This window comes from Spea bombifrons, chromosome 6, assembly GCF_027358695.1.
Source record: "Spea bombifrons isolate aSpeBom1 chromosome 6, aSpeBom1.2.pri, whole genome shotgun sequence".
Lineage (NCBI taxonomy): Eukaryota > Metazoa > Chordata > Amphibia > Anura > Pelobatidae > Spea > Spea bombifrons.
Window position 1 is genome coordinate 44,086,835 of NC_071092.1, and position 27,844 is coordinate 44,114,678.

A 27,844-nucleotide genomic window follows, 5' to 3' on the forward strand; every position below is an offset into this window, starting at 1 on the left:
TATTTTGTTTTTTTTTAAAGGAAAGTTGGTTCCACAGAGTGAGTAATCTTCATTGTATTATTTAATAGATAACCAAGGTGCTTGCCCGTTTCTTTTCTTTGTTTAGCTGCTGTACCCTTGAAAAACTCATCTCTGGTATGGGTGCATAGAAGCCGATTTGATGTTGGTTTTAATATTACTGGGCATCTTACCTAGAAAGAACGAGAAAAAAAAGAAAAATGTAAATATTGTTTCTTATGAGACAGCATGTACTGTGCGAATATAACAAAAGAGTTGGGTTTAACGAGGACTGCACAAAGTGAGTTGATATTTTTACTACATGCTGGGTGCAGGTTTACCGCCAATTCTGTAACAAGTAAATACACAATTTACCTGGCTGGTTGGCCTGGCCCATAGGCACTCCACCCATATGCTGCTGCTGGTTAGGGGGCAAGGACATGGGAACCTGCTGCATGCCGGAAGACCCTTGAAGCATTCCTCCAGTAGCCTGCCCAGGAGCCACAGGGCCGCTGGGTCCAGGGGGACGACGGTTCGAGAGTCCTTTACCAAATGCAACAGCAGCTACAAGGGCATTTGTATCAGCAGGATTATAGGTTTGTTTATTCTGTCGTAAATCTAAAAAAAAACAAACAAATACATTAAAATAAGCTATGTGATGGCTTTTAAAAAATACATTTGAGTGACTAATTTCACAAAAATAACTATCTTTGAAGTCCTGTAGGGTTCACAGAAAGGTGCACCTGCGTTGCATCATTTATACATCCTCTGTGGGTTACACTACACAATCGCTTTAACACTTACTTCCCATTTCTGACTCCCTCTCTTCCTTGATAATTTTCTCCAGTAGGTTGTTGCACATCTTGTTCAAACACTGGACTTGTTTCTGCAACAAGAAAATGCGTTTGATTTACACTATGAAGAATATTAACATGTTGCTAGTGGGAGAAAATTACAGATAACGGCTGCTTTTGAGGTATTTATACCTGTGCCACCTCTGGGGTCATTCGAGCTGCATCAGCGCTAAGCTGTTTTTCTTGCTCTTCAACATCAGGATCTGGTTTGGTCCTCAAGTGATCGGGCACCACTTCGTGACTGAAGACTGGCACTCGGCCTTCTGTCAATCTCTGTAAATGAAATATGACAAATGGGTATCCACCAATTAACTTCCCTTGACCATGATTGAGAAGTGGCACTTGAACTTACCATGATCTCCTCATCTCTTTCGGGAGACAAGAGAAGGGGGATGATGACCTGATTCTTCAATAGCGGCGTCTTTTCATTTCTTAACACCTTATTAAGGGTGTTCAGCTGCCCAGAGAGCAGAGCAAAGCTGTCCAGCACTGAAGGCCTAAGAAAACACACCAAGGAAATTAAATACTAATTATTCAGAATTAATTTGGAACTATATTCAAAAACAGCTGAATAAAATCACACATGTACAAGTAACCTAACTGATCCTCCGATGGTAAAACAGTGTAACAATTATCTATTGCCTCTTCTTCCATAATTTTATTTCCATTTGAAAGCTTTTTTTTTCTACAGCCAGTGAATCCCGCATCACACCAGAAGACCGAAGCAGATAATGCCAAGGCGCGAAGAACATAACTTTTTAGTTAGCGGACACATCTTTCACAGCTTGGTATTGGTGCAACTAAAAATGAGGGCTAAGTATACAACAAGCCTTAGACAAAGATACTCCGAGTATTAATAAATGGTTTTTATAGAACACCATATTTACATTAAAAAAAAACAGTGATCTGAAGATCAAACAGTTCAAAGAGAAACTTACCAGGTCATACGATCATATTCATTTTCAAGTTTGTAGATAAAACCAGCCAAGGAGTTCTTAATATTAGAAACCTGTACAATCAGGGCATCCAGACATGCCTCCAGCTGCTTCTCTTCTCGCTACAGAGACAAAATAAAGACACTAAAATCAACGAAGGTGAAAGAGAACAGTGCTGGAAAAGGAGATTGGGGAAAAAACATGTTTATAAGGTTTCCCTCTATTTTTGTCACTGTGCTAAGTGCCAGATGCCAAGTAATCCATCTTGGCAAAGCCTGGTAGTTTGATTTTTACCAGTATGTCATAAACATGACTTTATCCAAAGCCTTCATACAAAACCATCCGCCATGTTTATTTTCCCTCACTGGACGGTGCTGCATATTACATAAATGCTTTAAAAATATTTGTCTGTACAGATTAATGGAAGCTAACGTCACAAAATGTGTTGTGCATGTAAAACCTAGAGTGTTATCCATACAGTCTGTCCTACAGGCTGTTCTGTATGCTAAAGCATAAACCCAATGTTATAAGTTAGCCACCTACATTATAATCTAAATTATATATACGTACGTAAGTGTATATACATATATGTAATTTATATTATAATGTAGAGACACACACAGCTGACGGAAGAAACCAACATAGAATAGAGTGAAAAAGGGGTGGTTATTTGTTAAACGGACTTTGGGATCATTTGGGCGGGTAAAATACACTTTTTACACGGGGACATGACACACTCGCCGGACCCCGATACCTGCATTCCGCCGCTGGCAGCGTCCACTCCAAGTCCAAATTTCCAGTCAGAATCTCACCATACAGACGGAGCACTTCCGGTTCGCGAGAGCTCGGCTTCCGGTTTGGAGGTGACGCTTTCCGGGGAGTAGTGGGCGGTGTATGGGTGCCCCAGTCAGTGAGAAGGAGCTGCCCTGCCCCCAGAGCCGGAGATAGAGCAGGGGGGTAGGGGGAGTCCCGGGGACATGGCGGAGAAAGGAGACACTGAGGTACAGACACAGGGGGTCCACACACAGTAACACAACATCACGGCTGTAAGAACAACACGCCAGTCACATGTAACACAACATGACTGTAAGGGCGGCACGCCAGTCACATGTCAAACACAGCAACACAACATGGCTGTGATAACAACATTCAGGTAGCACGTCACACACTGCAACACAGCATGCCTGCGACAACAACAACAACAACACAAGAGTTACATGTCACACATACAGAAACACAACATGGATGTAACAACAACACACGAGTTACATGTCACACATACAGGAACACAGCACGGATGTAACAACATCCTAATAACACATCACTCACTGCAACAGCAACATGCACCAGTTACACGTCACACTCAGAGCAACACAACGTGGCTGCAACAACAGCAACACAGTTATATTTCACACATAGAGGAAGGCAACATGGCTGTAATGACAACAGTCTAATAACATGTCACATGCTGCAACATAACATGACAGAAACAACACTAGTCAGTCACAGCAACACAACACAACATGACTACAACAACACAGATGAACACAACATGGCTATAACAACAACACACACAAATCAACACAATGTGGCTGTAATAACATTTTGCAAGCTTGGGTCTATTCACTAAAGGTTGTGGTTTCAGCTGCAGGAAGATCATGGCTGGCCCTGTATAATGTATAGTTAAATTAGTGCCATCTCTTTTGTGTCGTCGCACACTTATACATTATACAGGGGCCAGCTCAGCCCTTCTTACTGGAATAATGAATGAAGGATTGAGTTGAAACCACAACTCTCCCTTTAGTGAATAGGCCCCTATTGCAACACACACAGAGCAACGCAACGTGGCTGTAATAACATTGCAATTGCTTGTCGCGCAACATGACACACAACAACGCATAGAGATAATAGCAACACCCCAGTCTGGTATTGCAACTATTTAAAGATAGCAAAAGTCCCATGTTTCACATCACAATCCTCTCTAGGTGGAGGCAACAAACGCAAAGCAGTCACATGTCGCACACTGCCAAATAACATTGCAGTAATAACACAACATGGCTGCAAGTAACATTTTCATGTGTGTGATATAAGTAGAAGTTTACAAACAAGTTGTGGTTGTTTCCTTGTGATAGTCCTGCAGTCCCCGAGGGGTCTCGGGATAAATGCCTGTGTTTTCTGTACCCCCACCGCCCTCATAACACAACCCCTGTAGTGCTTCCTAAGGCTCGACGGAAATTATTTCTCACCAGCCGACGTTCCCTTTCAGCCATTAATCGGCAAAGTGTCTCCCTGATATTGTTGGTCTAGCAGCACCCTTATGCCACGGACAGTAATGATGAGAAGATACATTGCCATGTGGCCTACTTAGGACTGGATATCTATGATGGCAACATGCTAGATCTGCCTTTAACAAGTCATCATCGTCCTTTAATGTATATAGAGGGGGGTAGGTAAGTGGAACAGCCTCCCAGCCAAAATGGTAAAGGCTGATACAGTGAGGGGATTTAAACATGTATGGGATAGACATATGGCTCCTGAATCTAAGACAAGACTGATTGAGGTCTAGACGGGGCCGAAAGGGTCTAATCTGCTGGAAAATTAACTAGTATCTAAACCTGACTGAGAACTAGCTATAATAATGTTAAATATATTATATATATATACTATTGGTACGTTTTTCTCTGTTGTGTTTTTCATTCTGGGTGCTCTTTTTGGGTGTGAGGTCGCTGTGATGTCACCACAGTTAACAGTTACCTACTTCACATTAAATCCCTTATTTAAGTGGCGCTGACTGCTACGAGGTATGATACGAGGACTCTTTACACCGGTTCCCCTGCAAATCCAGTTTTGATAAATAAACCCCAATGTCTGACTGGCACCCTTACACTAGTGACCTATCCCATAAATATTTTAGAATTTGTATATATATATATATATATATATATATATATATATATATATATATATATATATATATATATATATATAGTTTTGTTTTGGTTTTATCAAGTTTAAAACTGATATTTGTTGGACCATCAGAAAGCAAACTTTTTATTGTTGATTAATATCAAGTTTATAGGCGAAATATTGATTGTTGGTTAAATTCCACAGCTTATAAAAGTAACAGTAACAAAATAGCACAAATACATTGAACGTTTAAGTGAAAATGAGTCGGTTTTGAGGGTTTCTAGGTTGGCCTTAATACCAGTCCGTGCCCACTCCGTGCCCAGATTTCTGTATTGTACGGATGAGCCCGTGGACTACTCACACTTGAGCTTTAGACGATTCTCTGCCTTGGAGTGAATTATAATTAAAATAAATAAATGAGAATATGATTGTCTCTATTCTTCCAGCGTCTCTTACACTTTAAGGTGCCGGGACGTATACTGCAGTTCAGAAGTTTGTGGCCACTTAGACATGTCTATTTTTGTTTTGTTTGGAAGAAAAGCAAATTTTGTCTATTAAAAATAGCATGAAATGGATCAGAAATCCAGCGCAGATGGGGTTAATGTTGTAAATGACTGTTGTAGCTGTAAACGGCTGGATTTTAATGGAATCTCATCATAGGGTACAGAGGCCCTTTATCACTCCCATGACTCCGGTGTTCTAATGGCCCTTTATCACTCCCATGACTCCGGTGTTCCAATGGCCCTTTATCACTCCCATGACTCCGGTGTTCCAATGGCCCTTTATCACTCCCATCACTCCTGGGTTCCAATGCCACATTGTTTTCGCTGATCCAAGTTGAAGTTTGAAAGGCTAATTAGTCGTTAGAAAACCCTTTTGCAATTATGTTACAGCCAGAAATGTCCTTGTTTTCCATGAAAACAGCAGAGTGACCCCAAACTTTTGAGTGGAAGTGGAGGTCTGACATGGAAGGCTCTACACGTGAACTTAGCCGTGTCTTAACTGAGCTCGACACCAAGTGGGGGGGAAATAAACTCTAAAGTACTTTCTGCTACGTTTTGTTGGTTAGTTTGCTTACTGCTGTGTCCCTTTAAGTTTATTTTATAAGATTCCAGGTGTGAAAGACGGGTCCAAAATACATAAATACAGCTGTTTACAGAATTAGTTGGTACCGTCACTGCTTTTAGTTTCCATTAATATATGTAACCCCCCCATGTAACCAACAGACCGGCATTATACCGTACTAACTCCATGAAGAGTGCTTTCAAATTGTATTGAAAGCGAGAGAATACATTGTATTATTTATTCATTATGTGAATGAATGGAGGTGTTTTAATGTGTTGTCGTATACCTTGTACTCTGCTTGGCAACATTTTCCATTTTTTCTTCATTTTTTATTTATTTAAGTGCTATCGTTTCCTCTCATCAAGCCGAGAAATTGATAGTTCCCGAAGTACCCGGATTGAGTGGCGTCTGATTAGTGCTTGTGTTCCCATTAGATAAACATATTTATCCTGTTTTAGAGAACACTTGTGCTAAACAAAGTGCTTTTTAGTTTAAATACTTTTCATAGTTTTACAGTAATGTAACTCTTTCAAACGTTCTTGAGAAAAGCTTTCCTGAATAGTATCACTTTAGTTTTTTCACCCCTTTATCATTATACAATTATTTTCTTTTTCTTCTTCTTATTATTAATGTATTGTGGAGTCACAGAGGACGGTGAAGCTCCCGATGTTGGTCTAGAGCCGGCCGAGCACACCTCAGCAATTAAAATGTACAAATTGCATGACGGCTGCCGTTGTTCATGTTGGATACCTTGGGATATATTATTTTATACATTCCCCTGAAAGCTAGAAACAAAGATGAAGGTTTTGGTCTAATTATAGGTTGACACTAAAAAGGATGCCCCTTGGAAATAATTTTAATGTTCTTTTTGATCATTACCCCCAGCGCTGTATACAGTAATAACCCCCCCCAGTGCTGTATACAGTAATAACTCCCCAGCTCTGCATACAGTAATAACCCCCCCAGTGCTGTATACAGTAATAACCCCCCAGCGCTGTATACAGTAATAACCCCCCCAGCGCTGTATACAGTAATAACTCCCCAGCTCTGCATACAGTAATAACCCCCCCAGCGCTGTATACAGTAATAACTCCCCAGCTCTGCATAGAGTAATAACCCCCCCAGCCCTGCATACAGTAATAACCCCCCAGCGCTGTATACAGTAATGTAACCCCCCCAGCCCTGCATACAGTAATAAAAAAAAGCTACAGACTACAGTCTGAAGGACAATCATGTCTTTCTGGAGCCTCAAAGCTGATATTAATGATGATAAAAACAACGTGAAATCGTTGCAAAGGTAGACTTGATTGCATAAAAATGGAACTTCTCATCTGTAATTTTTATTTACAGACTTGTGGCATTTAAAATTCTTTGTCTTTCATGAAGGAACTGCAATAAGATCTTATCTTCATGATGTGGTGTTTTTTTCTCTCTTGATAATGGAGTCCTTTTTTGTCAGTAAATCTTCCATTCGATCAAATTATTACTTGACAGGTGGAAGAAGCCGGCCATGTCTTCCTGCTGATGAAGAAAGATTATCGGATTTCCCGCAATGTTCGTCTTGCTTGGTTCCTCTCCCACCTGCATCAGTCGGTCTCTGCAGTCCCCGAGTCCGAGTTGGTAAGTGTGGAACGGTCTCCTGCTGGAACCGTCTCTGGATGTCCGGCTTGGGCAGCCTGTCTGAAACATATACCCATTGATGAGAAATCTGGGCTTTTTCCAGATACCCTGAAATTCTGCACTTATGGGGCATTTGAGTTCCAGAGTTAGGGTCCCTCTACCCCTTAGATAATGTCACTATAAACAGGAGCGTACAATAAATGGTTATTTTCAGATCTAGTCCGAGAACATACATTCTTTGGTCTTGTGCTCTCCATCAGATTACCTTTGATTATTTTTCCAGATTAATTTTCTGTATCGTACTTTGTGTTTCCAGGGACTACATGACAGCGAACTTGAGGTTGTTGGCATCATACCTCATGGCTGGCAACCTGATGAACCTGTTCCAGCGGGTCCATTTCTCCTGGTACCATCCACATGGGTCACTTTCCTGGCACGGCAATACCGCTTTGTAATAGAATTGGACCTCAGCCCTTCTACTGGGATTGTGGTAATTAATGACATAGAATTAGAGAATTAATATTGTTGGCTACTGACATGAAAGCATTCATTCGCTTATTGATAATTTCCTTTTAGTGAATACAGCTATACAAACTGACATCTTACAGCATTAACATTCTCTCTAATATACCTTTTATTCTTTGTTCTCAAAAGTAATTAAGACCAAGCACGGGCGATTAGCTAACTCTGGTCCTTTGGCACCTGCTTTCAATATCCTGCCATAATGCCACCTGGGACATTAGCCCTGGGCCCTATCTCTCCTATCGCCCACCCTACGATAAGATAATGCTTCAGCTCCCATTGATATCACCCTGTGATAAATTGTCTGGACAGCAATATACACAAAACACACCCGGTGCAGAAACCCCCAACCCTCTCCTCTCTTTATAGGACGATTCCACGGAGGAGATTATTTTTGATGAGATCTTCCATTCGCTTTCACGATGTTTGCTTGGTCTTCTCCGGCCTTTCCGCATCCCCGGATCCAACATCCTTTTCCAGCCGGAGATATTTGTCACCATTCAAGCCTATTCTTCTATTGTGGGACTTCAGAGTCACCAGGTAATTGTGGAAATCCTCAGCAAAGTCCCGGGGGCACCAATTTTCCAGTATTATTTCCATATTTAATTGCATTGTCTCTGGAGATATATTTCCACTGGTCCTGAAAAGCTAGTGGAATGACAAAGCGTTCCATATGGCATTAACGTTGCGGATTACTGTTTCAGGTCCTGGTTCAGGGATGCCAGCTGGAAGAACAGAAGCTGCAGGCGTTTCTACAACAGGTCTATCTTCAGTTAGGGGCCTTTGAGAATAAGGTTGCAGAGATGCTACAGCAACAGTATCAACCGCAATCTCAGGTACAAAGACTCGGATGTACGGTAACATTGTTGGCTCTAAAGAAGTGTTATGTGAGCTTCCAGAGCTGTCCATTTAAAAGCAGAGATTTCATCCGTTTGGCTGCATGATCTGATAAGCAACATCTAATAATGACATGTTAAATTAGCAAAATGTTAATGTTTGGGAGCAGCCATCACTGCTTCCTACTTTCAAGATCTGCATGATTATTCCTCCACCTTTTGTTAAGGTTCTTCTCCCATTAAGTGAAATATATTGCCTCCGTCAGCCAAAGTAATGGTAAGGAGTAAGAAGAGGATTTTTGGACAGAAAGATGTCTAGATATGCTAGGGGATTCCCTCCTTTTGCCGCAAATGTCAGTCTCCTTGCGTTCAAACCAAATCTCAAAAACATTAATTAAAAAACAAACAAACACACACACACAATGTAGTTTTTAGAAATGAGTTTAATTATGTTAAAAACCATGACATTACCTTTTAAGGACCAACACGATATCTTATGTTGGTTCCGTCATAGCATTAATAAGCAACATATATTCGGCAAGAATTAAATCGTTTTTAAACTTTATTTTCTGTAGTTTTATTTATTTATCACCCCTTTAATTGCTTTACAGTTGCCTTTTTTGGTTGATTTTCTTAGGATTGTGTCCCTCAGTATGGGAGTCAGCCAGCAGGAAAAAAAGGTGGTGTGTCTATGGTAACAGCCGACATTGGCTTGGTTACCATGATACGGCAGGGTATTTTAGCCCTACAGCTGCTACCAGCCAATTCAAATGCAGGTGAGTGATGCCTATTGTAAAGCTTAATTTTACTGGCAACAGGCAAGGACCAACTTTGGGTAGAGATGGTTATTATTATTATATTATTAATGCTTATTATTATTATTAATATTATTATTGATATTATTCAGAAAGATCTAGAACGCAACGTGCCAGTTGGCTACCTAGAACTCATTGTCAATTTCACAGGAATCATTGTGATCACTGATGGAGTCACGAGTGTCCCAGATGTGGCAGTGTGTGAGACGTTATTGAACCTGCTGAGAAGCAGCACCATCGCTTGCTCGTTTGTACAGGTAAAATCGCTTTCCCTTCTTTGCAGTGTTTGCCGAAAATACCAAGAGTTCATCCTCATACCCAGCATCTCATCAAAGGCACAGCTGGATCTATCAGCATCTCGGTCTGCTACATCCCCATTTGCTAATGGAAGAGCCGCCTGTTGCCATCAGTTAAAGATTTTGTAAAACCTGCGCGTTTAGGGCTACTTGGGCATCAGCAATAAGAACCTTTACAGCACTGATTTGTTCCTCTTCTTGTTGCAGGTCGGAGGAGTGTATTCCTATGACTGCAGCTTTGGCTACGTCCCTAATGTAGAACTAATGAAATTTATCGCAATGGCCACTTTAGGATCCTACCTTTCTTCCTGTCCCGAACTGGAACCAGGACCCCCAGACATAAATGTCTACCACAAGGCTTTCTTGCTGTATTCCTTCCTCCGTACTGGGGAAGCACTAAACCCAGAGTATTACTGCGGTGAGTCAGGGGTGTTTGGGATTTTTGTTGATGCCTCTCCTTGTTTAATTTAATTCTGGGAGCCATGACCAAAGAAAGCATATGTATGACATATCTTACTCTGTGCATGGTTCTGTATATTGTGTTTTGTGATAGGTTCCCAGCACAAGCTTTTCAACGAGCATCTGGTGTCGGCAAGCAGCAATCCCGCTCTGGCCATGCGCCGAAGGAAACACGCGGAGAAGGAGGTGCACGCAGATCTTGTCAGTGTGGTGTCCGTACGGCTCAGGGAGGGCTACAGCATTCGCGAGATCCGCATCGTCAAAGGTAAATATAATTTCTGACCAACAACCAGGAGAAGAATCCAACTATTGATGTCACAGTCCACGGAGGCATGTTTGCCATTAGTTAATTTTCCTGCCAACGGACATCATTGTTTATTTCAGCTGAGAAGGAGTTTTGGTATCAATAGTTTTTTTTATGTAGACCATGAATTGTAAATTAAGAGTCTGCCTCTAACATATCTGTTTTTCAATATAAATTCTTAAAATATATCCATAAAGTTGCATTTTTCAACACATTCAATATCACTCAATAGAACCTAGCTGTATATTCAACTAGTAAACATTGTAACTGTTTTTAATGCTTTGTTGTGCGCCCCATCACTTTTCTTTTGGCTGTAGCCCTAAATTCACGTTGCCTTTCCCTCTGTGTAAGGTATGTTGGAGGTGAAACTTGTCCTTCTTTGGAAACACAACATGCGAGTTGAGTACCTAGCGATGGCACCTTGGCCCCTGGATCCCTCCAACCGCAGCACAAGAGTAGAGGTTGTCATGGAAGGAAGCTACGATATACTTCACGATATCAGCTGCACGTTGAAAAAGCCCATCACAAGCATGTACAGAACTAGTGTCATTCGACGGTTCTGGAATACCCTCCAGAGGTAAGGAACATGTCCATCCAGTAATTCCGAACATGCGTAACATCCATAAAGTTATTGTGTAGGGTCACATTGTATTTATTTACCAACCAATAAATTGTGATTTATTTATTTTTTGAAGTGCCATCACGCAATGTATTCCTTCTGCTTTATTCTGTATTTCTTTTACCGGCCCTTGTCTCAATAAGAGTCCTTTCATTTAGAAATGCTGCTTATTTACTTTTCCAGGCGCTTCTTGGCCTGGCAAGGTATGTAATTAGGATGTATTACTAATCCTTTGATGAAAGGCTAAACAATGCACAATCTATTGTGTATCATTCTGCTGCTCAGGTCCTGGAAGTCCGGATTATATTTGTTCTTTTATCGATTGTTGTTTCTGCTTTGCAGCATTAGCCAGACAGACCAAATGTTGGTTCACCTGAAGTCATTTGACACTGTGCCTGAGCATTTCAAAATCCCTGAAAGTACAAAGAATGGCGTCCCACTGTTCTACATCCCCCCTGGGTCTACAACGCCTGTAAGTGTCCAGAAGAGTACGGCACTTGAACTGATTCTTTTCTGTACGTACATAGTACACTGTCTGCTCTTTAATACTTTATCTCCCAATTCCGCAGGTGTTATCACTCCAGCACAGTGGCTCTGATTCCAGTCATTCCCAGTTTGCCTCCTACTGGAAACCCATTCTCTCAATGGATGCCAATTTCTGGCAACGCTGGCTGCACGTGCACCGTATTGTGTTACTGTTGGAGCACGACATGTAAGTAAAACTTTACCATTTGTGACCCCCCCCTTAATAAAGCACTAGAGCTATGTATAAGAGAGATTACATTCTAAAGAAATAGAATGGGTAATCGAAACAGAAGGAAAATACCCGTCTTGCATTGTATTCTGTTGACTGAGTTTTGTATTCTGCTCCCCTTTACCTATAGGCCAGTTCCAAAGCACCTTCATACCCCTGGAAACAATGGCCGATACAGCACAGTTCTGTGTCGTATTGCTCACACGGCACTCACGTCGCTACTACGGGACTGGAGTAGTTTTGTACTTGTGGAGGGCTATTCTTATGTCAAGCTGATGCTAAGGTAAACCCAAACTGCATTATACATCCATTGCGGTAAAGCTGTTTTATTTGTAACTCACGTGTTTATCTACATTCAGGTTGATAATGAAGTGACTTTGTCTCCCTTTCCACTAGCGCTCTGGACCAGTCACCTTCCTCGTTCTGCGTGGTGCGAATCATTTGGAAAGCCCCCTGCATGGTTCTTCGGCTGGGATTCCCTTTAGGAACTCCAGCACACAGCAGGAACAAGGTAACAACACAGATTATGGTAGAAAAGGTTACAATTGCCCCAGAAAAACCCAGTTGTGCTTGTCATCCCACTTAAGCACGGAGGGTCCACGTCTGCTGATATGTTCGGTCTGTCAGGGATTTCACTGATGAAGATGTGAAGATATGTTAAATTATTTTTAAATACCATTGAGCGATTCTAAAAGATAGTGTATGTGTTACAAGTCTTTTTTGTGATGATCTGCTTTACATGGTAGCTTTCTTTAAAATAGTGATGCCATGCATCTTTTACATGCTGTTCCTTCCATTAGGAGACTTTGGTAAAAATGATGTACGTTATCCCATTCTTACATTGTCTCAGATCGTGGAGGAGCTGAGGGACCGGATCCTTCAACTTCGCTTCCCACATAGAGTGCAGAGCAAAGAAACTACGCCAAAGGTGAAAAGGAAGGTGTTTGGCGTTAGCTCACCCTCCAGATCTCCACCACCCCAGGTGCCTCCTCCAGCCTTCTCAGACAGGCCCTGCCTGGTCTTATTGCACAAGCCTTTGGAGAAGCTGCTCATAAAGTAGGTACCATTGATTAATGTTCTCATAGGGTTATATGATGGGTTATATTTTTGTCTATGTATCCTGGGTCTGTTTGTACACATTACAGTGTTTTCAGTTATATTACAAAGATTTTAATGTCTTCTAGGTATGATAAATTGCCTTTGGATTACCGGACTCCATTCATCTTGAATTTGGAGAGTCTGGCCCAGCACGCCTCGGTGCCTGGGCCTCTAACAACCAATCGCTCGGCCTCTTCCACTCTTGCTTCCCTATCCCGCTACTTTTACCATCAGAGATGGATTTGGTCTGTTCAATCAGGGTGGGCCACAACTGTGCCCACAACATCCTTGGCACAGATCCTGTCTACACTTACTGAGTGAGTACTGGACCCGTGTGCCACGTACAAACCGCTTACAACGCATATCAATAAGCAATGTGTGTTTTTGTGCTTGATACCTGCAGGATACGTCTCTCTGAAGGATTCCATTTTGCTTCTAGTGGAGAAGGAATTATTAACATGGTGTTGGAAGTTCCTATACAAGTGAGGTTCATCCCTTTAAATGCCATCATGTTGTAACGTCTTAGCTGTTCGTGAATGTCAACCGCTGCTTTGTGTGTTTGCAGAGTGACTCTCTAAGTGATGGAAGCATAGAAAAGCACAGCTGCATAATCCAATACATTCTATTCCCACCCTACGTGACCTCCACCAAGGACAGGTGAGATACCTCTCAGCTACATATCCATGTGCTCCGGCCTTTGCTAAACTTTACTTAACAGTTTCTCCATGTTCTTAGCTTTTCAACAGATGAGGATAATGACACGGAGGTAGAAGCCATAGAGCAGGACACTGAGCTGCATCTGGTTTCCGAGTGCTGGGTTGAGCCACAAAGTGGGCTTGTGATGGGCAGCAGTGAAAGCTGGAGGCATTTGCAGGGGCTGACATATTCTGAGATACCTCAGGCAGTGAGTACCCCTACACCTTCTCAACGGCCGTGGGATTATAGTCCAGCTACAACTGGAAGGGCTCAAAACTGGGATTACATTTTATCGGATGTATCTCTTCTTTTTTCCCTTCAGCTTTTTCCAAGAGACCAAAGTTGTATAAACATCATGCTAACATTTGAGTATATAGTGCAGCTGTGCCAAAATAAAGATGGGGGATCCCCTGTCCTGGGGAAAATGGAAAGTACAGGTGAGTATCTGGCTGGAATGTATCACAAAAAGGCTGGTATTCTTGGGAATAATTACGCATTTACGCATTTAAAGTTCTTGAAGGAACCACGACCAAGTGAAACGCCTCATGCTTTAGGGTGCAGCCATTCTCAGACATGTCTGTGCCTTGGAGGGATCAGGACTGTAGGTAAAGCAATTACATATTCCAGACTGGATGTCACAGAAAGAAATTGAATTTGTGCATTGATAGAATGGATAAACTGATAAATAGATAAACTGCCCCTGAATGAGAAACCGCAATAAAATTATTGGCCAGCGACCTGTAATGGTTCAGATGTTTGGATGATTTGATTGTGTTGGACCAGCAATAATAAGGTTTAAAGGGTAAGTGACTTGCATTTATATTGCATCTTTTCCAGATCCTCCGGAGCATATTGGACAGTGCATACGAGAAGTCCCTTTCCACCTTGATCTATTGAAACTGCTGCCAAAATGTCAACAAATTGAAATGTTTCTTCTGACCCTAAGCAGAGGTATTGCCTTTACGTTAAAGGGACGGGGACATTCATTGGAAGGCCAAAATGGTACTTAGTACCACGCGTCTGCGGATAGCCAGCTGCAGCTCTCTAGTTATTGACCCTAAACGTCCATAGTTTTTCAGACGCGTTCAAAAGTTTAGGGTCACGTAGAAATGTCCTTATTTTTGAGAGACAAAACATAATTTTGCTATTAAAATAACATGAAATTATCTGTGTTAATGTTGTAAATGGCTATTGTATCTGGAAATGGCTGATTTTTGATGGAAGACCAGAGGCCCTTTATCCAAGTTTAAAGGGATAATTGATCGTTAGAAAACTCTTTTGCAATTATGTTACAGCTAAAAATGTGCTTGTTTTCCATGAAAATAGCTAAATGAGTCCAAACATTTGAACGATAATTTTCCAAAGATGCTGGTTTACCCTTCTTTAACATCCTGACGCCTTCCCTTCCTCTCTTCTCCGCTTTTTATTTTTAAGCAGAGTCTGAGGAAACGTCGTTGGAGGCCTCGCTGCCCAACGATATGCTGCTGAGCCTGTTTCATAGCTGCCTTCTGAATGACATCAATGATCGCGAGATCCCACTTTCAGAACAGGATCACGTGGCCTTTATGGAGCAAGTTCTGGAACGTGACCGTGAGGGGCATTCCAGTCCATTCTCGTTCTCTAAAGGCACGTTTTAGGGTATTTCATAAACCGCATCTAAGTTTTTCTTCATTGTAAGGGCCAGTCTGACTGTATTAGCAAAGCAGGCAGTTGGCTGTGGAGTGAACCGTGAGGCTTTTAAAAAGCCATTACATTTAAGAGAGGGGCCAGGACACTAGAGGCTTGAGGAGTGGTTCATTGTACTTTTTTTTCCATTCATCCATATCTTCCACATTTCTTTGCAGAAGAGCAGCCGACAACATCGGTACCGGCAGATGTCCTGGAACCCTCTCCGTCACCACAAAACAGTACTTACCGGGAGTTATCAAACTCTTCTAGTAACTTACAGGTAACTGTATACTTATATAAAGAGCTTATAACAAGGAGCAGTTCACATTAACATCCATAACTCGTTACGTAGCTGTGCTTTATTTGAATTATCACCAAAACGGTCATAGCAGGTATTTTGTTAGTAGGACCTTGCTGACTCCTATTTCTAGGAAACCTAGAACGGTGAGATGCAGCAATTGGCAGTAAATTAATCTACAATTGTTGATGATAGAACCGAGTTATGTAATCTGGCAAATGTTCATGGCAATATAAATGTTTGTCTGAAACATTTGTATCAGTGAAGAACTGGAAGAGCACCTTGGCCGCTCACATTTTTCTACAGATATGTGGCTAGTCATACTGGCTACTAGTCTTGGTCATTGGCAGAAATAGTATCACTAATTTAGTAGTAGATACAATTGCATTGTGGCTCATTCTTGGGATGAAATTAAATACCCATTATTTCTCAGAATTAAGTTATTAACAGAATTTAATAACTTACCTGTTAAAAATTCTGAAAGCCTACTTAGCATGTATATGTATTTGTATCAGTTCTTGACTAGCCCTATTTTGTCAGCACGGTATACAAAGCTGAGCGCTAATGTTTGTTTTAGAGTCCATGCCTCACAGAGGTGGCTGAAGATGGCAGGACGACTACTTGCTCTGAGGGCGCCCCTCAGTGGCGCTGCTATGCCCGACTGGTCAATCCACAACATCTGCTTTTGACTTTCCTCCCGGCTACTTTCTCAGGTAAGCGTACATTGAAGACCTGGTATGGGAGAGTTTAAAGATGGTTGTGTGGTAGGCTGTTTTAACCAAGAACCCACACACACACCTGATTATTTGTGATACACGGACAATTACTATACTTTACTATGACCTTGAGTTGTCCTCTGCCAGTGTCCTTGTAATGCTGGGCATATGTGCGTGTTTATATATGTGGCTGGGTCATTAGACTTTGTCCAAAACAGGAGCTGTCGTTTAACAAATGCAGGGTCACTTGTGAACCCGCTGAGCAACTGCCTCCTGCTAACACCTGAAAAAGAGAAGCTGGTGTTATAATATTATAATAATGTAATATTATTATAAATATAATTAAATATTATAATATTATTATAAGTATATCTTTGATACTGAAGTGTGATATCAGGGCAGTTTTCAGGGAAGCTACCATTTCAGTGACTGGGTAAGCATTAGTATACACTCAGTACAATGCACTTCTTTCCATCCCAGACGCACAGAAACTGATGACCCCCCAGGATCTGTCTGTGACGTTAGAGGGAAATACATCTCAGGGCGACTCGACCGCTTCCAGCACAACAATTCCCACACTCAGTGTCACCCCAGCATTGGGTAAGGTTGTTATCGATGTTTCGGTGGAAAGGTGGCTGTAACAATGCTCCGAAGCTTAAGGTGTTCTCTTGCGCTCGCTTCCAGGTAGCGGACAAGATGGAGAGCAGAAGAGAGAAATACACATCTCCTTCAGCCGACAACCTTCTATGCAAGACGCAAGCTCCCCCCGCCGCCTCCGCTGCCCAGTTTACGTGTATAATTGCCCACTGGAGGCACTGCGGGAACTATTGATCAACCCTCGGCAGCAGAGACTCTCCTGTGATGTGTTTTTCAGGTGAACCTAAATGGTGTATTCTGATTCTCTACTCTTTCTACAGTCCCGCTCGTAATAGATTTAAAAAGAATATAATATTTTCTGTTTATCCTTTTGCCTTTGTTACTGGTCTTTGATTTTGTTTCATCAGAGAAGTCTATGTTCTTATAAGGTTTATGCACCATCATTAGATATCCTTTTCTGGCCTTGCTCTCTTATACATTGTTTATCTTATAGCCAGATGCATTGATTTACTGATCTTTTTCTACACTTTTTTCTTCAGAAAGCTGCTGCAATGTTATTCCGTTTCTTGTCGGCTAAAGTAAACCCTAAAAAACAGTTTCCGCTCTCCCTTATATGACCCCTTATGCCTGTATGGGTTGTGTATTTTATGGCTGCACCGATACTTAAAAAAAGACAACTGCTTACTTCATCTTCGCTTTCACAATGCCCCTTGCATTGACTATCGCCCAATCGCCCATTTCAAATGTTTCCCCTGTATTCTTTACGTTCTAGCTCGCGTTTAAGATGGGCTATCTTCTTCAAGGCTTCTTTTTGTATCCTCACTTTTCTGTTGCTGTGACGGGGTCTTAAAGCTTTAGGTCTGTTCTTCCACTTTGTTTACTCCGTGGGGTGGCTTCCCTAAACCCTGATGTTGAGGTTCTTACCCTCACCAGCCTAGAGACCTCGAGTGTCTCCAGACCATCTAGTGACAGCGAGCCCAGAAAGCTACAACATCAGCACGTTTACCCCGCGTCGATCTCTTTAACGTACCTTTTACTGCCGCTTCTGTCTGTTCTTCTTGTCTCGGCAACGGTGGAAATTGTAGCCTCTCCAGGGCAGACTCAACCTTCTCAATGTTTCTGTCGGTTCAATGTCCTTCTCTCCTCGAGGTATTTTGTCCGACTGTTGTGAAGCTTTGTTGAAACGCAGTGTTTTTACGGAGTCCTTGCACAGAAGTTGTTTTTTTTCGGGGCAGAGAGGGAAGCTCTGAGTCTGAGCTCTTTTGTTGACTCAAGGGCTACTAACGCTCTGCTCTCTTTCCCAGCGAGTTTAAACTACAGGAGTCAGTGTCCTGGGCAGTCTTTCAGGAATTGAAAACCAGGTAGTATAAATGCACCAAGCCGCTTCTGCTCAGACAGGAGGGGGGGGCTGTGAGTTTACAGGGTGCTGGGTGTAGCGGTGGGAGCGTAACAGAGGGAGGATTGAGGCTTGCAGATGGTGAGCGTGCTGCATGTGCTTAGCGTGTTACTCTGTATATGTCATGTTACCGATAACATGTAAGTGGCGTGCTACCAAATCCGCAAGTCACATCTGTCCAATGACGACACAGCTGCACAAACCCGAATTAATCTCGCTTCAGGGAAGGGGGCTTTGTCGCGTCAGTCAGCCATTGGATCTGGTTTGTGTGTGTTCTTGTTTCTTGTCTTTTTTTACATCCTCACAAAGTTCTAGTTACGGTAGAATTGTGGCCCTCAATGCATGATGAAAGCAGCAGTTACCATGAAATCTTGGGTATAATATGACAATTTCAAGTGTCCTAAAAAAGAGGTGGGATGCGCGTTATACCCGAATACTTAACACCTTTAAGCTCTGCCTGCGTCTGGTCTCTTGCTCCCTCACAGTCCTTGCATGCTGCCCGCGTCATATGATGTCATAGCCCGGTGCATCGATGGCCGCCGTGTTCCATGGCTAGTTAGTCATATATATATATATATATATATATATATATCTTGTTTTCCTTCTTACTATAGTTTAATTTGTATTTAAATTGAATACCTCCTCTTGAATACACTTTCGTTTTGTTGCTGTTTGAGTGTAGCAGCGTATTCCACGCATCTGAAAGCCGGGTTAATTCATTCAGTTTATATAGGTATACGTAGCATTTGCTTAATTGTGTAACCCTTTGAGTGCCAAAAAGGTGCGCTAGTCGATAATTGGGATGGTTTTTAATCCGGAATGAGCCATTTCTCTGCTTAATAACCTAGGATGACCCATGATGGGGTGTCCTCCAACGAATGAACTATGTCATACAAAAAGAATATGAGATGCTCATGAAGAACAGACAGCCGCTTTATAGCCTGGCTTACGGCGCGTCCCTGCTCCGGAGCATCGCAAATTTTAGCTTTCTTGTGCCATTACAGAAAAAAGAAATCTCCATCTGCATATCAGTCTGATCCCACCCAAAAGGCAAATATCCTCTGCACAAGGGAACCAAAAACCCAAGACATACATTTCAGCCTTCGTTGGCCTCGACAGCGGGGTAGGGTTGGTATTCATCTAGAAGAGAGCAAGGAGGTCCACGTCTGGACTCACCTTTACCCTTGGGTGAATCCCAAAAGACCTCCAAAGGATGAAATGCATTAGAAAAAAGATGAACTATGGCTGGTTGGATTATTTTATTCACATCCCTAGCTTGGACCTGCTGAGCTGTATCTCTCCGGCTCTCGGTTTAAGTGCTTGAGCGGCTTATGACTCCTTCACTTTTATTACGAGCCCCCTTGACAAACCGTAACGTTTTAACATTAGCTCGGTCTCTCATCCGACACAGAGAAAAGGAACGGAGCCAAAGGACAGGCGACGTACGAATCCTGCCACTCCTAAAATTAAAAAGTATTTTCACCGTATGCAGATACATAAATTTCACTCAGATGAAAATATTTTATCTCGAAAGCAAACATAGTCGTGTCGGATGGATAATTTTAATAATCTCTTAGTTTGGTCTTTGGGTTTTTATTTTGTTACTGTGCTGCATGTGCTTCTGCAGTAAGTGTGTGTTTTTTGTCATACTGTGTGAATATTCTATGTTGTACAGGTGAAATTGATGCTGTTGGGGGATACTGATTATTATTTTCTGATTTTAGGTCGCAATCGCAGGAGCGGACCCCCTCGATTCCCTCGATCCACCCCAAGCAGAAGGAACTAGTCAACTACTGCAATTTGTTGCAAGAACATTACCATCAGTGCTACGTTAAAGGTCAGGTCTGGCTTCTATAGAAATGAAGAGGAGGAAGAGAGGGTGGTAGATAAACCCAATAACCTCCCAGCAGAAGTGGTAGAGGGTAATACAATGAGGGAATTTAAATATGCATGCGATAGGCACATGGCTCCTGAATCTAACACAAGACCAACGACTCATTAAGTATTTACCCTTAAGAAAAACAGACAGACCGTGTTTTTTTTCTGCCGTTAAATTCTAAGAATCAGTAACCACCAACAGGTATTTATTATACATTGGGTGAAACGGGATATTTTGCCAATGTTGATCGCTTCTTGTGCCGACATAGAAAACATGTCAATTTGTGTTTTCTGATGCCTAGATTCTGTTTAAAATATGAAACCAACGAATCCAAAAACAAAACTTAAGAATGCCATGCATTTTTTTTGACGGATACTGGTTCTGATTGATTAGAAAGTAGGATTTCAGAACCTGAAGCAAGCAGATTCAATAAGAAGTTGCGGATTGTGCCATTTCTGTCCGAACTCTTGAACATTTCATTTTCTTCAACGATAAGTCTTTTCCCATACAGGGCTGTTCAAAGCGCTTCAGCAATCTCTCTGGGTGTCCCACCAAGACCTGCTTACTGCGGTAGATTACTGTGAGGAGCAGCTGCAGGAGATCGATATCACCAACTTCCTGATGACGCTTTGTGGACATCTACGTTCTTTCCGCGAGTCCCATCCGAGAATGCATGCCATCAGAAAAGCCAGCTTCCGCATCGGCAGCCTAGACCAGGAGGATGAGACAGGCGTACGAGACGCTACCGCTCTTTACTCCGAGTCCAGGTACAAGGCATTCATTTCTTCAGGTGAGTCCAGCTGCTTGCTGAAAGCGTTGTCTCCATGGTCTGTTTCTCTTGTTAGTGCGGATACCGAGGAATGCAGTGAACATGAACACCAGACGATGTCCGCCTTTGAGCCTCACAGCAGCACGCACTCGGAATTCCCGCTGTCCCTCCTGGATACCGGACAGACCTGTGAGGTGTCGGCTGATCTGCACAGGGTCATCCAGGTATTTCACTGCCCCCCCCTGCAGAAAAGAACTGCGCATGTCCATCATGTTACTCATCTGCCACGTTAAGTAATATGGTACAGTTACTATTCCCAAGCTCTGCCATTTAGGTATTGCGATATTTCTCAGACTAAGTGCCTCCAGCTTCAGCAACAGCTCCCGTTTATCCGTTCAGAATAATAACAATTTAACAATTTTAAGGATACAGTAGCCAGATCTCGTGTACGAGTCTCTTGTGGCCCGAGCGTGCTCTTTACGAATATTATTTTCTATTTTAAAGGACAAATTCCTTGCGATAGGAAGCTTACACTTTAAGACAGTGCCTTCAAACCCTCATTACTTCTTCTACTGCCCTTCGTCTCCAAAGAAAGAGGTAGGTGACATTGACAATCTTAAGACAAACTAAGCTTTTCAATGGATTGTGGTGTGCTGAAGCTATAAAGAAATGTATTATTATTATTATTATATGTTTTATATAGCGCCATCAAATTCCGTAGCGCTGTACAATGGGTAGACAGAACATAACAAGTAGTATGTAACATAACAAATGACTTACAGAGACAACAGGTGAGGAGGGCCCGGCTCAAACGGGCTTCCAATCTAGGCAATGTGGCACCGAATTATGCTTTCTGTTAAATGAAGCTTGATTGATCTGCTTACATACTTTTTGATATTATTTGCAGCACCAGAAGCAATGTTTTGTTGCGGTGGTTAGGTTTGTTATTTTGTATTACAATATGTTATATGTCTACTCTTCTGGTCATCAGGAGGATCCCCCTCTGGAGGTGGAAACCCGGAAGCTCAGTGAGGACGTGGAAGTGTCAGACGCAGAGCTGGCTGTTGAGGAAGGTAGGTCTTCTGATGTTTAACGTATTAGAAAAAAGTCATAAAACCAGGAGACGAGATCAAGTAAAAGCAAAAAGTATGAATAATGGAGCTTGTCTCTAGTGTTCAAAATGGTGCTTTTTGCACCTATTCTTCAGTGTGTTTGTTTCATAGCTTTTGAAGATGAATAAATCGGCAGCAAAGCTGTGTTTGGAAGCTGGAATTAAGCTAACTCAGCAAAAAAATGTAAATGAAACAACCTGCGTGGAAAAATAGTGGCAGGCAAAGGGGGCAAATTAATTTACAAAGGGGGCATTTAAGGGAACCATGCAGCTATCACATGCGTTAAAGTTGTTTCACAAAACACACCTATTGGGTGCAATGCGTGGGATAGACGCATGACTCTTCGAAGTAAGGATTGAGGTCATACTGCAGGTAGAAGAAATGAGCACATTAGAATTGGTGTCATGGCTCTCGTCTGTGTTTGTAGGAAGTTTTATCAGTTTGTAGAACACAGGTCTGGCTGCTCCTCCGCAGGCACATCAGCAGGAGGCGTCACTACAGAAAGTGACCCCGACCTGGAGGTGGAATATCGCGAGCACTCGGATAACGCAGGATCCCCGTCTGAGTCAGAGACCGTGAATCAGGACGAAGACTCGTTCAGCGTTCTGGGGGGAGACTCTTTGAACGGACAAGACCTTACCGAGCACGAGATGCCTCCGCTCTTTGTTCACCTCATCTGTTCAGTGAGCCACAAAAACCAGCATGGATCCATGGCTGTGCTCACGCTACCAACTTGTCTGGGTAAATTGAGAAATTATCCATACAGTCACTCTCCTACTATAATTCCTACTATTATTGCCCCAAATCGCCACAACCTCAGATGTTGGCAGTGGTATTGTTGCTGTATTGATTTACCTTGATCAGTGGTAATACGTCCATGAATGATGGGTTGATATGGATCCCATTCCTTGGGGATCCACTGGGCATCCAACTGGCAAGGTGGTCTAGTAATTGTTCTTCTCCCTATAGGAATACCAGCATAAGAATAACAAAATTCACTCATCTCATTCCAGCACTAAACGTTGGAGTCTGTAAAATGCCCTGTCTGGTTTGTATTCCATCGCTTTCTAGGTGAGGTTATTGGCTGCCTGGAGAACAGAGCTGTCCTGGAAAGCATTTCTCTGGGGGATCTGAGCGTCATGCTGGATATATATGTGCTGACGTTACCGCTGGAGATTGAGGGAGTGAATGGTGACTCCCAGCACACTCGGTAATTTACGACCCATGATTTGTTCTTAAATTATGTATTTTGCCCACTCGCCGTACATTCTGTTGTTCTCGTTGTTACATGGCATTTAAAATGAGAAGTCATTAATTATGACAAAGTTATAAGTTTGATTTATAATGAAAAGTCTTTCTGTTGTGTACTATGGAACATATATTACATATTTCCTCTCTGAGAGGACTGTGACAAGTTTAAGTGGCCTTCTATTAGCCTAATCATTATGAATGACAATGTCCCAAACTTAAGGTACACCTCGGAGAGTAGCATGTCTTTCCCGCGCTCCCCTGCACAGCCATCTTCATACCGGTCCGATGAAGAGATCCCTCCTGTCCTTGAGAGGTTCCCATCCAATGTGGACCAAAGGTAAGTTTTCATATGCAAAATTACCATTTTTCTTCAGTAAATAATATTAGAAAATTGTTTTTTTTTGTGCAGACCTGCAACCTTTTTAATAAAGGAAATATATACATGTAATAGTTTGATGATCTATCAGATCCAACTGAAAATGTACAATCTGCTCCAGAATGGTGGCTAATGGAGCAAAGGCCCCTTATGTTGTTTTCCAGTAAAAATAAAATGTTCTTAATTTTACCGTAAGCATTTGTGACGTCTCATTAGACATCCGTCTTCTTTTCCGCAGATACTCTGCTCTTTCCAGACTTCCTGCAGAGCACAGACAGGCCATAGACTTCACAATGAACGAGGTGACTTTACGCTATTCCATATTTTACACTTATTTGACGCTGAATTGGATGTGTTACTGTAAAAGTAGTGTTTTCTGTGTCCCTTCATTGTGAGAGCTCCCTTTCTCCTCGCTGCCACATTCTGGTTTCTTGGCGTCCCCACGTTACTAATCCTTGCATGGAGGTCCTGTGGTAGAACACGTTTGGGGGTCTTGATGGTTGGAGGTTGCATCTCTTAGGACGTAAGAAAGCCGACAGATCTGATTGTATTGCCTGTGTTTCTACACATGGCCCTGGAAGCTTAGGCATCGGGATACAACATTTACCGCTTCAACCTCAGTCTTGGAAGCTTAGAGCCAGCAAAGTAGCGCACAAAAAGATACGTGTGTCTTACAAAGGGAATGTATTTGCCTGTCTTGGTGGATCGTTCTTGTTTGTGCCAGAAAAATATATGTTTTTCACCACTGCCTCCAAACTAGCGTTTATTTCTGTACCTGTTATTTCAGATTCGGTGGTTGCTTGAAGATGAGCTGGTGTCAGCCCTTCGACATTCCCGCATCATCACCCGCTTAGTCCTGCGGAAGGTTCTCTCCCATGTCTGTGAATCAGAAGGAAGGCCGCATTGTCACCGGGAACTGGTGCAGCTCCAGTTTGTCTTTGGGCCAGAGCAATCTCTGCAGAAGTTTAAGGAGGTAAAATATGGGCTTCCAAAACACGTCTCCTGCTCGGCAGATAATGCTCCTATTGATTTTAATCAGAGCAGTTTTCTGCCACATGAAAATAAGACCACAGATGGGTGCTGCAGCTTCTCCTAAAGGTTATTAGTTTATTTCTATTATCTACAGCTAAACAATGCATATGAAAGTAGTTACAAAGTACTTTAACGTGCCACCTATATTGGTGGAACAGCGTGGGACACTAGACAGTCCCGTTAAAGCCCGGGGGGGGGCCCTTTAAACTCATTCACACCTCTGTGGCCCTCCAGTTGTTAAGTGCAATATCTTAAAAACAACAGTGTTTTGGCCATGTTTCAAAGCCACTTCTAGAACCCAGGAGAAATCTGTTTTGCTTGGAACAACTTGGCATCCAATTATCTGCACATTCTGCGAGAACGGGTTGGTATTTTTAGAAACTATTATGCTTTTTTTTATGGCTCATTCTGTTGTAATGTTGTGCTACGTTCCCGTAGCTGAATCGGTGCTGTAGAACTGAACCATTTAACGATCCCAAGAGAGTTATTCGCAGATGTAAAATGAGGGATTTGTTTTCTTAATTAAATGTGTAATGCCTGGTATTCTTCTCGGTAGATAAATTCATTGCGGGTTTTTTTTTTGTCCGTCTGGATTAACCTTTTTCTTTTTTTTAGCTTGCCGTAGGTCTGTTAACACTGTTAACACAATGTATGCATACAAGCTAAACCTGTGTGATATTTTAATTAAATGCCCTAGTCCTATTGCGGTTTCGTGCCTTTAAGAGGCAGACCAGCTCAGGTACTGTAAAGGCAAGAGTAGTATATATATATATATATATATATATTATATATTATTATTATTCTTTTAATATATATATATATATATATATATATATATATATATATATATATATATATTAAACATATTAGGAATAGAGGTGTGCAAAGACCGAGATGAAAATTCAGGGTAAAATACGTCTTTTCAATGCTAATACTAATAAATTTTAATACCTCATCCCGAATATGTCGTTGGCTTGGTGGACCCACCAAGGACCCTGTAAGAATCTTTTAGGACCCTGGCCATCCCCTGCCTCTGTCTCTTACCCAGAATGCAATGTTCTGGAAGTTCTAGATAGATTTCCATGTCTTTCCAGACTTGCCTCCATGCCTTTTCTGAACAAGAACATCCTGAGCAAACGTGATGCCATGGAGATGATTATCATTCACATACATGACCAGAATATGGACTTAATTCTTATTAGCGTGAACAGTCTTATTACTGTTTCCTTGATCTGTCACCACATCTATATCCCAATTAGAGCAAGCCACGCTTTTACTACTTTTCCAGGATATTCCTGAATATTAATTTAAAATTACAAAAAATCAGCACAGTGGTGGTGTCTTCCATATTTGAAACGAAATAATCTAAAATTGTTAATGGTTTTTGTTACCTTTTTTTTTTTTTTTGGATATTAAACTAATTTCTGTAACTTGTCCGGAAAAGCAAACCATCTGTTTTTTAGTAAATAGTTGGGGAAACTTTATAAAAAAAACAGCCCCTTGCATTACTGTCGTCCGCTGATCCCAACTTTCATTATTTTAATAAGTCAGTGTAACTTCTCTGTTCTTTGTCTTTAAAACAGGAATTCCGCCGTCTTTCTTTGTCTGGCTACCAGCTGAATGAAGAAGAGGAGGATTATTACTATGTGTCATTGAGCAGGCTCCATCGTGCTCATCGGGTGGTAAACACCGTGGCAAAGGGTCTTGGCGCGCAGACAGATACTCCCTGGCAGGAGTCAGTGGCCGGTTCAAACGCTGAGCATGTGCAGGAGGGGGCAGAAACAAAAGCCCCAGTTCGGGATAACAGCGCCAACGAGAAGGTAAGCACTTTGTTCATGAAACATTGCCCTCATCCAGCGTTGTCAGTTGAAAGTCTGCAAGTCCCCAATTGATTGCATTTAAGTTTGAACTTTAAAAGAAAAGGTAATATATTGGAACTACATCACAGAATGTAAAAAAAGCTATAAAATCCTCCGTTTCCGTGGCTCTTATCTAAGGTATCGGACGAAGCAGGTGAATGGGGCCTGAATGTTGCGGAGGTTTCGGATAGTGACGTGTCGTCTGTAGTGTCTGGAATGTCCATCCTGGACCAGAGCAGTAAAACGGCATCTGAACCATTAACTACAGAGAAGACGGGCACCCCGACAAAAACATCATCAGAGGTCAGCCTGCCCGAGTCGGTGCAGTCTGGGGCCGCGACCAGTTCAGGTAACGTAATGTGCTTCATTCTCCCAAACACTTGTCCTCCTGACCCCTAATCTCTGCCTTGTTCTATTATATTTTTATTCCCTCCACCGATAATCTTCTGATTTTGCATCCGTTAATTGGATAAGATTTTTTGATTGCAAGTTGCCAAGTACTTTTAACTTTCACAGGTGGACTGAGACAGCGACCCAGCCGCGTGCAGAGTTTGGTCTCAAGTCATGGCAGCATGGACTCCGATCAATTGGGTAGGCTGGTCACTAGAGCCTTATGTCTGCTTTTATATGATTATTGTACCCTTATAGAACACCGTGATACATAGAGAACTGATTCCTTTATCAAATGGCTTTCGTGCTTACAGGATATGACGGTGGCAGCAGTGACTCCGAATGTGAAGATGCGCTGATAAGTGATCAGGATTCGCGCTGCCCCTTGATGCCAGACTTCTGGCTCATTGTGAAGATTCATCAGGATCGAGTTGAAGTGTGCACTCACGCCAGGTAGCAAATAATAAATCTGTTTTAACCCTTTGGTGATGGGACGGTATCAGGCAGGAAGCAGCAGGCACGGGAGTTATTCTCTGGGTTAATATAATGGTGCTGTGGCACTTGATTTCTTGATTTAAAATGGTTAGGTCCCCCCGATTAGACAATGCTGGTCCTGCCACACGCTTCCATTGATCTTCCTTTTCTTTAGGTGACATTTAAACTAACAATCTGCTGATGGCCAACCTAAAGCACACGCTCTGGGTAGTTTTATCTAATAAATGCA

General features: G+C 42.1%; 2 protein-coding genes across 2 annotated transcripts in view; one reads left to right on the plus strand and one right to left on the minus strand.

Annotated features, from left to right (window-relative positions):
- Positions 1-2,654, minus strand: MED8 (mediator complex subunit 8). The gene is made up of 7 exons (XM_053468866.1): positions 2,541-2,654; positions 1,790-1,908; positions 1,204-1,348; positions 984-1,124; positions 802-883; positions 373-615; positions 1-191 (listed from the first exon to the last, which is right to left on the minus strand). The coding sequence occupies exons 1-7, from the start codon at positions 2,544-2,546 to the stop codon at positions 127-129; spliced, it is 801 nt and encodes a 266-aa protein (XP_053324841.1). The 5' UTR covers positions 2,547-2,654; the 3' UTR covers positions 1-126.
- Positions 2,655-2,690: 36 nt separating this feature from the next.
- SZT2 (SZT2 subunit of KICSTOR complex) overlaps positions 2,691-27,844 on the plus strand; it is a 46,044-nt gene continuing 20,890 nt past the window's right edge. The window contains exons 1-41 of the mRNA XM_053468917.1: positions 2,691-2,787; positions 7,253-7,378; positions 7,695-7,868; positions 8,270-8,440; positions 8,605-8,736; positions 9,374-9,512; positions 9,702-9,808; positions 10,055-10,265; positions 10,401-10,571; positions 10,962-11,187; positions 11,572-11,701; positions 11,799-11,941; positions 12,114-12,266; positions 12,380-12,494; positions 12,834-13,039; positions 13,168-13,398; positions 13,485-13,563; positions 13,647-13,738; positions 13,817-13,985; positions 14,100-14,214; positions 14,615-14,728; positions 15,212-15,403; positions 15,622-15,725; positions 16,321-16,456; positions 16,940-17,059; positions 17,144-17,333; positions 18,361-18,417; positions 20,177-20,289; positions 20,843-21,098; positions 21,177-21,324; positions 21,605-21,697; positions 22,092-22,173; positions 22,687-22,953; positions 23,284-23,422; positions 23,684-23,800; positions 24,078-24,141; positions 24,627-24,812; positions 26,455-26,691; positions 26,869-27,079; positions 27,247-27,321; positions 27,435-27,573. Coding sequence (XP_053324892.1) covers positions 2,764-2,787; positions 7,253-7,378; positions 7,695-7,868; positions 8,270-8,440; positions 8,605-8,736; positions 9,374-9,512; positions 9,702-9,808; positions 10,055-10,265; positions 10,401-10,571; positions 10,962-11,187; positions 11,572-11,701; positions 11,799-11,941; positions 12,114-12,266; positions 12,380-12,494; positions 12,834-13,039; positions 13,168-13,398; positions 13,485-13,563; positions 13,647-13,738; positions 13,817-13,985; positions 14,100-14,214; positions 14,615-14,728; positions 15,212-15,403; positions 15,622-15,725; positions 16,321-16,456; positions 16,940-17,059; positions 17,144-17,333; positions 18,361-18,417; positions 20,177-20,289; positions 20,843-21,098; positions 21,177-21,324; positions 21,605-21,697; positions 22,092-22,173; positions 22,687-22,953; positions 23,284-23,422; positions 23,684-23,800; positions 24,078-24,141; positions 24,627-24,812; positions 26,455-26,691; positions 26,869-27,079; positions 27,247-27,321; positions 27,435-27,573 — 5,954 coding nt within the window. The 5' untranslated portion in view covers positions 2,691-2,763. The remainder of the gene's footprint in view (positions 2,788-7,252; positions 7,379-7,694; positions 7,869-8,269; positions 8,441-8,604; positions 8,737-9,373; positions 9,513-9,701; positions 9,809-10,054; positions 10,266-10,400; positions 10,572-10,961; positions 11,188-11,571; positions 11,702-11,798; positions 11,942-12,113; positions 12,267-12,379; positions 12,495-12,833; positions 13,040-13,167; positions 13,399-13,484; positions 13,564-13,646; positions 13,739-13,816; positions 13,986-14,099; positions 14,215-14,614; positions 14,729-15,211; positions 15,404-15,621; positions 15,726-16,320; positions 16,457-16,939; positions 17,060-17,143; positions 17,334-18,360; positions 18,418-20,176; positions 20,290-20,842; positions 21,099-21,176; positions 21,325-21,604; positions 21,698-22,091; positions 22,174-22,686; positions 22,954-23,283; positions 23,423-23,683; positions 23,801-24,077; positions 24,142-24,626; positions 24,813-26,454; positions 26,692-26,868; positions 27,080-27,246; positions 27,322-27,434; positions 27,574-27,844) is intronic.

Excerpts from the sequence above, each read along its gene's own strand:
- MED8 (XM_053468866.1), bottom strand. Across the intron at positions 616-801 it reads GAGGGAGTCAGAAATGGGAA|ATTTACGACAGAATAAACAA; the intron begins GTAAGTGTTAAA and ends GTTTTTTTTTAG. Across the intron at positions 192-372 it reads GGGCCAGGCCAACCAGCCAG|GTAAGATGCCCAGTAATATT; the intron begins GTAAATTGTGTA and ends CGTTCTTTCTAG.